The sequence below is a fragment of the Montipora capricornis genome, chromosome 8 (assembly GCF_036669925.1).
Source record: "Montipora capricornis isolate CH-2021 chromosome 8, ASM3666992v2, whole genome shotgun sequence".
In the NCBI taxonomy this organism is placed as follows: domain Eukaryota; kingdom Metazoa; phylum Cnidaria; class Anthozoa; order Scleractinia; family Acroporidae; genus Montipora; species Montipora capricornis.
Window position 1 is genome coordinate 24295747 of NC_090890.1, and position 11676 is coordinate 24307422.

At 42.1% G+C, this 11676-nt stretch overlaps 1 protein-coding gene across 1 annotated transcript in view; it reads left to right on the plus strand.

The window, feature by feature from the left end:
- LOC138060145 (uncharacterized) overlaps positions 1-11252 on the plus strand; it is a 35360-nt gene extending 24108 nt beyond the window's left edge. Inside the window, exons 2-4 of the mRNA XM_068905861.1 lie at positions 2184-2315; positions 3050-9579; positions 10414-11252. Of these exons, the coding sequence (XP_068761962.1) occupies positions 2261-2315; positions 3050-9579; positions 10414-10464 (6636 nt within the window). The 5' untranslated portion in view covers positions 2184-2260 and the 3' untranslated portion in view covers positions 10465-11252. The remainder of the gene's footprint in view (positions 1-2183; positions 2316-3049; positions 9580-10413) is intronic.
- The last annotated feature ends 424 nt before the right edge of the window (positions 11253-11676 follow it).

Genomic DNA, 11676 nt, shown 5'->3' on the forward strand with positions numbered 1-11676 from the left:
TAGGTGGAAAAACCCTGATTAACTCGGCACCACCATCTAGCCAGCTAAGCCATGTATAGTGGCACCTATATTTGCCAATATAAAAATACCATAATAATCTTTGTTTGTCCCTCCAAAATTTTGCATGAGCATTGTTTCCATCAGTTTCTCTTGGGATCGTTATAAGTCCCAAGAGAAAATAAAAGCAATGCTTATGCAAAATTTTGGAGGGACAAACAAAGAGTATTATGGTATTTTTTTAATATTGGCTCATATAGTTCATTAAGGCCGTATTAGAATTATGACCTTTCCTAGAAGCCAACTGATCTAAAGCAATGTAATCATGACATATACTGGACGACGCATACTCGTGCACTCATTATTTAAAAAGCCTCGTAATATTTAGCGACAGTCAGAGAAATGGATCTAGGCTGGTTACAACGCAAGGTGCAGAGGCGTTTTATTGGATCGTACACAACAAGAAAAAGAGGAAAGGGAGGGAAACCGTCGATTTAGGCCACAGGTAACCCAGGCTCACTGTGTGTAGGTAAATATAGAGAACATATGAGGCGAAGTGTAGGTCTGAAAATTTGCTAGAAAATGGAAATAAAAATCGATAAAACTTACCATGTGGTGAGCTGTTGTTGTCTTTAATACGTACACGAAGTTTCGGGAAAAATGGTCCCCGTTCACCTTCCTTCATAGTATAGTGACAAGGTAGGAAACGGAAGCCAGCGTAGGAACTCCGATCGACCCAAAACAAGCACGATTTCTTTCGTGAAAATCGAATCCAGTCGCTAAATAAACACGCCAGGCTCGTGGAACATGAATTTCTCTAAACCATGAATCCACTGAAGCATCTCCAGGTAGCAACGCGAAGCCACCAGACTCCGTAAAACTTGTAAGTTAACCTGCTAAAATGGCGGCCAGAAAGCGTTGTACTCGCGAAGTGCCCAATTCAAAATGGCACTGAACTCTGGACGCCTGGTTACGAGTTTAATAAGTTCTGGAGGGAGGGGAGTCTCAAATTGCTAAAAACAAAACTCACTGAGCAATCTGGGACTCCCCTCCCTCCAGGGGGACATATATTCCCCTCGTCACCAGGCGTCCCGAGTTCAGTGCCATTTTGAATTGGGCACTTGGCCACAACGTTTTCTGGCCACCGTTTTAGCAGGTTAACTTACAAGTTTTACGGAGTCTGGTGGCTTCGCGTTGCTACCTGGATATGCTTCAGTGGATTCATGGTTTAGAGAAATTCATGTTCCACGAGCCTGGCGTGTTTATTTAGCGACTGGATTCGATTTTCACGAAAGAAATCGTGCTTGTTTTGGGTCGATCGGATTCCGTGTCCTACCATGTCACTATAATATGAAGGAAGGTGAACGGGGACCATTTTTCCCGAAACTTCGTGTAAGTATTAAAGACAACAACAGCTCACCACATGGTAAGTTTTATCGATTTTTATTTCCATTTTCTAGCAAATTTTCAGACCTAAACTTCGCCTCATATGTTCTCTATATTTACCTACACACAGTGAGCCTGGGTTACCTGTGTTTAGGCCTCCTCCATGGTGTCCAAAAAAACTCCTCTGCACCCTGTGGTTACAAGTAGTTAGTGTTACATCTTTCGGTAAGGGTTTTTTTAAATGCGTCATTGACCACTCCCATATGGGCCTTTCAGGGCCAACGAAAGCATTTAACGAAACGGCAGAACAGAACAATAACAACAACTGTTAAGAATCTCAACTTGCTGGAGCAAACCACTTGGCTATTTACAAGTGCAGTTGAGTCGAACCAGGGACTACCTCGCAGGATCAAATTCATCGAGTTGTGAGAACGGATCTTGCACCCAGGATCTCCGCATCTCAAGTCAAGCGCTCTAACCACTAGCCCATACTGCTTCGATATCAGCTACAGTCTTGGACAAAACTGTTGAGACAGTGACACAAATTATTCACCTTCATTTTCACACACCCCTACTCAGGAAAGAATTTACACCCCCCCTCCTCCCTCACACAATGTTGCTGAGTATTGTCATCTGTTCTACAGTATATTTACCGACCGACCAACCATATTTGGTTGACGAAGATATGGTTAATTATAACGACCGAGTCCTTTTAGTTGTTAGTTTCATAACCTATCATTTTGCTCAAGATTTGGATTTATGCTCGAGTTTATTACTTGTGTTATCTTTTCTACCTTCAGAGATTCGAAAAGATATTACAGTTCATGAGGAATTAGAGGCTGCTGAAGAGGAGTCCAATACGGAGAAGGATATCCTCATGGAAGAATATCCTTCGGACGCACAAGAGATCGATGAAGAAATGCAAGCGAACGGTGGGGTATTAGTGGATGCAGTGGTTGCATATTGTAGATTCGTATCAATGTTTCGAAAGGACTCATTAATGTTGTCCGGATCTCTCATTGATTGCTGTCTAATCGACTGGAACTGCGTGTCCCTTACTGGGGTGAAGTTGGCAATTACCCAGACTACCCGCCAAGCGTGGGAGCCCATGCTATTCCTGTACGATTCCTGCTTGCTTGCTGCGTCGTGGATTCTCTCTTGAGATGATAAATTATTTTGTTAAGTCAAACGGGGGGCGTCTTAGATCTGGAAAATTTCCCCTTTTACAAATTTCGATTTTTGTGGCCCTGAAAACTCTTAGTTTTAGGTGTTAGAAGAAAATGTATTCATGAACCCGCGTTTTTTAGCACCAGGGAAAGGTAAAGATTGTATATTCAAGACTATGTCTGGTAAAGCTAGGTAGTTTTATATCGTCCGACGTTTGAGAAAATAAAACGATTATTGACTGTAAATCGGTGGTTGCCCAAGATATGGTTAATTATGACGGCCGAGTCCCTGTTAGTTTCATGACTGCTCAGGATTTGGATTTATCCACGAGTTTTTTACTTGTATCACCTTTGCTACCTCTGGAGGCTTGTTTGAAGTAAATGAAAACCTAAGCTTGCCTCTGGTATCCGAGGTACGATTAAACGATAAACATCTAATATTCTAATAAGTTACTTTTCCACGATAGTGATTTTCTTGTCCCAAACTTGAATATTTGCAGGTGAAGAGGATACACTTCCAGTGGTCGTTAATTTTTCGACATCAGACAATCCGTTTTGGACAACCCTGCCCGAGCTAAACGATTATGAAAGGCACTGTTGGTCAGCTCCGGACTCAATGACTGAATCACTTTTTTTGGACTTCATGGCGGAAATTGTGGATGCAGTCACGCTCAGACGCCATGGTCATTTGTTCACACTTTTCCAGGCTACGCCAGAGTTGATGGATGAATTAAAAGATCTGAACCAAAAGCGAAAAACATGGTTTGGTGACGACAGAGCTTTCTCAGTAAAAGTGCGCAAGGTTTGCTCAAATTTCCGCAACAATGGGCACAAGATTTTTCTTTACCCACCGAGTGAAAGTGTCCACATTGAAAGTATTGCCGTTCTGGTGAACGAAGACGTAGATCCATATGGAGAGATTCGAAAAGAGATAAGGAAAGATATAGATGCTGATATCAAGCTTTATGAGGAATTAGAAGCTGCTGAAGAGGAGTCCAACGACGAGAAGGAGGAGGATATCCTCCTGGAGGGATACCCTTCGGACGAAGAAGACATCGTCGAAGAAGTGCAAGCCAATCCGGAAAAACCTTGCTATTATCCGTCGCAGATAGAGATGGCACATATCCTCAAGAAGCGAATCAACGCAATTATGTGGCATTATCACAAAATTGCAAGGCTAAAAGATGTCTTCAACGATGTTGACTTTGTGGTTTACACAGCGAGGTATCGAATGCTCAGCGATCAAACGGAGAAAAGGATTCGTCATCCAGATGCAGGTGTGTTGTCAGAAGAAGAGCTGAAGGTTCGTAAAGAACCGAATGCAAACAATTGCAAGAGAATGTTTATGTATGTTCGCAGCGATGAGAATGACAGGTATTTCGAGCAACTTAAGCTGGCTGTCCAGCAAAAACCCCAAACCCTCTTTGTTATCATAGCCGATGAGTGCCACTGGGGAATCACCAAGGATAAGGCACGAAAGTCATCTGCTCACAATCTGTTCATCAATGAATGGTGCAAGGACAACTCACCAAGAAATGTGGTGGTGGTTCAGATCTCTGCGACTCCTTTTAATCTCCTGACTAGCAACTCTCGCCTTCCTGAAGTCCGATGTGTAGTTCTTTGTGACAACACTACGACAAGTGAAAGCAAGTACAGAGCTGGCGATCTGTTGGTACTGGGGACACAGCCTTTCCTAGAAAACGTTAAACAAACCTCCAAAGAAGTGGAGTTACACGTTGTCCATTGGTCAGAAGTTGAGCTAAAAAACTTTGAGAGAGGAATGCGGATGAAACTTAAATCGACGTTGTACACTGGAGATGACGCAAAGCATCGCTATCTACAAGTAGCATCACAGAAGCCTATGACTGTAACAACTTCTGAACGTGACGCGACAGAATTCATTGTTGAGGGTGGGCATGGTATTGTGACAATTAAGTTCTTGGAAAGTGAGAAAAGGGTCCTCACAATAACAGAAGATTTAAAAGCCACCAATGATCCATCTAAAGCAGTCGAGTTTGAAGTCAAGCTGGATTTTGGCGTCGACGTTGTAGCATTTCGTTGTCGTGATAAACCAGATCACTATTTGGCAGTTCATGACAATGGCCTGGTCACCTTAGAAGTTGCGAAAGTCGAAAGGAAAGGGTGTGTGACTATCATTAAACCCAGAAACAATGCAGCTACGGTTTCGTTCGAGTTCTACTTGGAACAGTATGGGCCAACAGAAGTCAGCTCGGTTGGACAACAGTATGTAAGTTTAAACTACTACCTCAGCACTATGAAATGTGACCTTACGGAGGAACAGAAAATAAGAGAGGATTCGTTTTTTCAACGGATCGTAGACAAGCTGAAAAGAGATAAGAAGCTCAAGACCGATTCATCATTCTTCAAGATTGACGCCTTGCTGTGTGCAGAGTATTGCTATCATATTCTTCATGCCAGCGTCTATGACACCAGCGACAAAATACGCATGGCACTATCAAAAGACGTACACTCAACACCTGCTAAGGAATTCGACGAGAAGCTCGACGAATTTACACGAGAGCTCGACGCAAAACTGCAGAAAAGTGAATTCATCCATCCTGAGGCATTCAAATTAGTTAAAAGAGAGATTTGCAACGAGGCAAAAACGGCGTTAAAAGAGGACATTAAAGAGTTTGCAAGAATGAAGAAACAAGTAAAGGCAAACGCCATTGACCAGGGATCAAGTATCCTTTTCTCCTTTGTCCTATGCTTGATGTATCTTTCACCACAGGATTTCCAAGACTTCATTCGAAGCACACGAGAAGCTGCAATCATCGATGAAATCAAACAAAACCTCCAGCAAAACGGCGGCCTGGTTGAGACCTGGTATTGGAATGTCCAAGAAAATGAAACAAGTTTCTTAGTGCAGAGTTTGATCGAAAGCGGAAAGGGACGATCGGTCAAGATGAAGATCGTACGAGCAAAGAGCATGGAGACAGCAAATCAATTTTTCCACACTTTAATATTGGCAAGGAGGATATCCTGCCTAAAAGAACGTTTTGAAGTCATAAGAGACTATGGCGGAATCCAGATCGAGAAACAGTTGATGAAATCGGCAAGCCCTTTCTTTGTTAAGTTGCAGCCCGTTAACTGTGAGTACAAATTTGACTGCTGCTGTAAGGAACTCCACCTACAACCTGGCCGCAAGAAGTGTATGAATTGTAAACACGTGCACAAGTCAATTACGAAGTATGAAGACCTGGAAAATCTTGCTTGCATCCTAATTTTGGTGGATAAAGGTCGTATGGGAGATACATTCCCCCACAGTTTTGATTGCCTCGATCTTCGGCTAAACTACGACAGTAGCAGGGAATTCAAAGAGGGATCTCCACTGTTTCTTTCCAGTGTAGTCCAAGAGCTTGGAAGAATGTGCCGCTATGCAAATGTCCGTATCGGTGAATCACGTGTTCAGGATATCCCTTATGTGTTGGTTGGGCGGGTACTCTACAACAGGCTTAAGGAATCTTTGCAAAGGTCTCCAGCTATGAGCGCGATTCAATGTACCAGACCTGACAGGTACATGATCAAAAGTCACAGCACGAGAGCATCTTCACTTCGCTGGAACGACTATGAAGCGCATAAGGATAGCTATGACCACGAAAACACGCAAAAGCATTGTAACAGAATCCTTCTCCAAGCTGAACCTCAGATTGGAAAAACAGGAACATATCTATGTCTTATAAAACTCTTGAGACAAGATATCCTTGAAAGAGAAGACATTCCATCCAAGAGTGTTTCTTCTTTTGATGAAGGTTTCCTGTACTACTACAAACAGTGTGATTCCTCAGAAGAGATAAAGGCTAATGAATCTATGGAAAGAACAGAAGCAAAAAACTGGGAGTATCCCTACTGGAAAACAATCCAAGAGGCTCCCAGCCTCCTGGAAAAACCTGTGGCGCCGGGAAAGTACTCCTTTGGGGGTTGCTTCTATACGCATGACTGCAAGGAAAATCCTTTCATTCTGATGAAAAGTGTTGGGCTGCAACCATTCAAGTCTTCTCGCTACTACCTTAAGACCGATTCCGAACATCACATGCGCGCTTGGCATTGGTATCACTTCGAAAATTGCTCGGAATGTGGACGAATTCTCCAAGGTCAAGAACCATGCTTGCAAACTATTCTGGTGGACCTGGATGGAAAGTCAGTAAGTGTTGAATGTTCGATACCGGCAAGCCGCGCACCCTACAGTCATCTCCGAAAACACTTCAGTGACATTGGTTCAGCTGAACAAAGTCTTTCCAGGGGAAGCTGGGCACCACAGGAAAACGATGTTCCCACGTTGCCATACTGGATATTTCACCCTTCGCATAGAGATGATCCACGAAAGTGTCTTCTTAATTACACCCACGTAATGAAAGAAGAGAATCGTGTGATCACTTGCGTGCAAGTTGCTGTGGTTCGCAGAAGAAAGTTTCAGGCTTATAAAGCCACTTGGGGTAAAGTTCTTGCCATTTTTCAGTTGCCTGAAGAACTGCCCAGTTGTGAAGTAGGACCAGAAGAAGGAGGCATTGGATATGCTAGGCTGTTCATCCAGAAAATTGCGTCTGCCTTAAAGCTGGAGTACGTTTTTGTCATTGATGATAACGTCGCCATGATGTCCGAAGCAGTATTTTCTTCTTGCACGCAGACACCATCAAATGCCAAGGTTTTAAGGGATGACAATGGCGTGATTAAGATGGAACGTTGTTCTTTCTTTAAGCCTCTAAGCCATCTTCAGAAAATAGCTGAAGGAAAGGAAATGCCGCCCAATTTTGGAGAATATCAGGGTCCATACCCTTTAGAGGGTAACTTTGCAAAACAGTTTCCACTGTACCTTTACACAGGTCCTGCTAAAATATTCACTGAAAATCACCATGAAACCGAAACGCACCATGGAAGCTATGGCGTGCTAGGACTTTTAAGAAGTGTTCCAAGAGTGAGAAACTCATTCGCAAAGACCCAGGTATACGCTGTGATCCTATTGAATGTTCGAAGCACGGTGAAAGAGGAAGTTTTTTACCGTCCTTGGCCTTGCTGGGAAGACCTACGCTTCAATGATGATTGCGACAAAGCTGGTCTGTGGGTTGTTAAATGCAACCGTTACCATTTTCTAAAAGTTCAATACAAGGATTGGATCCAAGACCTCTCTTTTCCAAGTATCTTTCAATGGAGGAGAGAAAGCGTCTTGCAGGATCGCCCATCCTCAAGCCAGCTGACCGAAGACTTGGAAGAACGTATTATCTTGGAGCATCTTCGAAATCTTCTAAAAGAAGCTGGTCCTGATAAATGTTTCAAAGGCCACCTTGGGTATGATCGACGAGACGATCAAGTGGACGAACTACATACAGTAAGAATTGTTGACCAACTAGAAGCGAAGGATTATTCGGAGGAAGCGCATACGAATGAGATTCCAGTCCTTATTGCGTCCTACTGTGCGTCAAATCGAACCACAACGAGCATGATGCAGCTAAACTCAAGATTTTGTGCTACTAAAGAGAAGATTGTCTTTATCATAAGTACGGCCGATGCCATCGAACGCTGGCCTCGCCTCACCCTGGAAAGCGTATCAACTCACAATGGAATTTGTCTTTTTTCGGAAATGAGTGACAGAAAAGCTCAATTCGCAATTTTGTCTGCCGCCGACCCAAACCGACATAGTTTACGGTGGATTCTGATTGAGGCATGCTTTAAGCAAAACGATGCTACACACGACAACGAAACAGCAAGGGACGTCGACTCAGGTGGAACACTGTTTGACAATGATGGGCCTGTTACCGATGGGGAACCAACTGGCGTCTCATCTGACCATTGGAGTACCGATTCTTCATGCATCAGTTCATCTGTTCCTGAATCCCCATGCAAGCGACAGAAAATTGACCTTGCTAACCTTGCTAACATTACAAACGTTGAGAATTACAATACAAGCAAGAAAGCATCAGCAATACAAAGCGATGTGGAAAACGTCCTAATGAGAGAATTAGATCGAGAGAGCTGTAAGGTTCCAAGAAATGAAAAGAAGGAGTCGAAGTCAACTGCACACAGAGGTCCAAGGATCAGTACCGAGATTAAAAACGGTGGCTGTATACCTGAAGACATAAGGGAGACAACGAACAGAAAAAGAAAACTTTGGGAGGATGATACCTGCCTTGACAGAGGGAGCTCAAGTGATTCAGCAAAACTAGAAGTCGTAGTGATTCCAGACGTCGACGAACCAATCGAAATATTTGGGACTAGCTCAAGCGACAGCAGCCAAACTACTTCTATCTCAGTGTACTCCTCACAAGACGCAGCAACAGAGTTGCAGAATACACCTACCCCAAGCCAACAAAACGTGCAAGGGAAAAGTTACGACAGCGCCAGTGACAGCACTCAAAACTACGGGATGCAATTAGTGGCGGAATACCAGGCGGGAACCAATGAAGTAACAAGGGCTATCGTTGATCTTTGGAATGAGTACACAAGAAGCAAAAAGGAAGGTGACCTCACCACAGAACAAATCGAAGCTCGTCTTAAGGAGTTCAGTATTGAACAATTGCAGATGGAGGATATGAAGGGCTACACCGCACTCTTAAAAGCCTGCTCAATTCCGTCAATGAGTCCTCATGTGATGCAATATCTTATAGTCGCACGAAAAGTAGACCTAAACTGTACTCTCCCACCTCAGTTTGACAGAAACCACAAAGCTGCTTTAGGACTAGTTCCAGGAATGTCTTCCTTGTCGGTAGCGGTTACGAAAAGTAAGTCAAAATTCATTTCAACCTTCAAGACACGGGAGACGGAAATTAATGTACGAAGTGTGGACGAAGAGGGAAACACTGCCCTGCATCACTGTGTGCTTTCGATGTCAAAGACTGCTTTCCAGAAACTATTTTCCCTGTACAAACCCCTTGAATTTAAAAAAATGAGAAATTCTCGTCGTGAGAATCCTGTGAACGTGGCGGAGAAGCTACTGTGCGATCACTCTGTAAAGCCTCGAGCCAAGGAAGCGCTTCAATATATGCTGGAGGAAATGAAAATGAAAAATCTCAAGGTAAACATCACAGATTCATTTGCAAAAAATCCTTCCTTTTAACTTATATTAATTTACGTATTTCCAAGAAAATTGACAGGTTTTGATGAAGCAGAAGTAGTTAACTGAAGAATTTCCTCTAAGCCTAAACACAACCATCGCACTGTAGGAATTGTAGGACATCTTACAAAACTTCCATTATTTGTTTTTCCTGTCTCTTCTCGCCAAAGCGACCTTGGAATTGTTTTGGGATTATAAAAAAGACCAAAGCCATCTTTTTTGACAAACAGCAGTTGGCTAAAGGAGAATATAAAACAAGCTGGACTAGTTACGAGTTCGTCTGGGAGGGTCAGGAGAATTTAACTACAAGTGTCGGTTACTTATTGCTTCTGCTATTAACATTGAATAGGGCTGAACCTTAAGCGATCCTGTATTTAATGATTCTCATCTGAACTAAGGAAAATTACGAAATAAATCCCTTCCGTCACCAATCACTTACGCATAAAATACTTTCAACAAGATTTGGCATACAGTGAAAGTGTCTTATGAGTGCATTTGAAGAGAGAAATGGTTAAATCAGGTTTTGAAATCTAAAGTTGGTTAAAAGCAACTCGCTTGACTTCATCATCATCATCATCATCATTTATTTGCCTTTATGTGTATAACAGATTTTAAAAAAGCATACAGCAGGTTGTTAGGCGAGGAGACCTCAGGAAACCACCAGGCTTATAGGAGAGGCCACCTCAATATCACAATATGAAACAAAAATAAGGGCTGCGAAGGAGTGCGGCAGGAACTAAATCAGAAACTATCTGTGCCTGGTCTTAATTAAAAAGCATTGTATTTTCTCTTTAGGCACTAATCAAGACTACAGGAAGATATGATGAGATGAAAAAGGCAATTTGAAAACAAGCGGAAGCAGAAATCTTATTGACAACTGGAATGACATAACAAAGTACAGGATGTTTGTACAGTGCGACTGAGCTCAAACATCAGACTTTCTTTCACTCCGGCGTGAATTTTGTCTCAATTGTGGCACTTAAAGAAACAAACATATATTAATGACTTCTCTCGTATCTCCGAGGATTTATCTTTTTAAAATGAAAGTATGTTATTTTTTGCAAACATCTTATTGGACGGATCGGCGTTTTATACATATCAGTTAAAATGAACAAGGAAATTTAAGAATAAATAATTGAATTTCATTGCGATACAGTAATGTTGATAGTGAAACTGAAATCACGGGGAAAAAGGTGGAAAGAAAATCCGTGGTGCAACGTAAAATTAAAGCTAACTTTGGCTGAGGTTCTTAAAAATAGATTAAAAGTCTTAGTCTTAAATAGTGTTAGTAAGGATCTTCCGCTGCCTCAGTGATTTCAAATTACTGATAAATAGTTCTTTTAGCCGGGTTGCTTGAAATTCTGTTCCATAACCATGAAGACCTAGTAGTTTTACTCTTGAATCCATTGCGGTATGCGAGAATTACCAGACGCAGCTGAAACTTTGTGAAATCAATGTTTTTTACTTCATACATTGTTTAAAAAAGGGTTTCCCAATATAATCAAGCCCTTCCATACTCACCCAAGCGTACACGTGACATCCAGAAAATTTAAGCATATTTTAGGTGACTTAGATTTTTTTTGCATCTGTATTGTTAAAGTAGCTGAGTTTAATACAAGCGTCTTTATGATGTACAGTTGTGTATTTTGTGTTCTGTGAGTTAATACTCGTCATCCTTGGCCGCAACGAACTCTGGAACGGTGCGTGAAAAAGGAACCTTTACGTACCTTCCCCCATCCCTTCATTATCAGCTTGCTATTCTTTCATTAAAGAACCTACCCTGCCATGTCGCTGAGCCTTATGGCATTCATTTTTATCGCCTCTTTCTCAAAACACCAAGCATCAACAACGAAACAGTCCATTTTGCTTTGTATACAACAAATGCAGAGCAGTAAGGGTGCCACTTAAAGCAATTTTGGAGATACTAATTGTCTTCACGCATCCTTTGCCACTGTATACAGATGGACCTACACGAATAAAAGTTTGTCATAGCTTAAATTAAATTAGCGTGAAACAAGTACTCTACTTATGACATAAATTGGGTCCGAGCCTTGATAT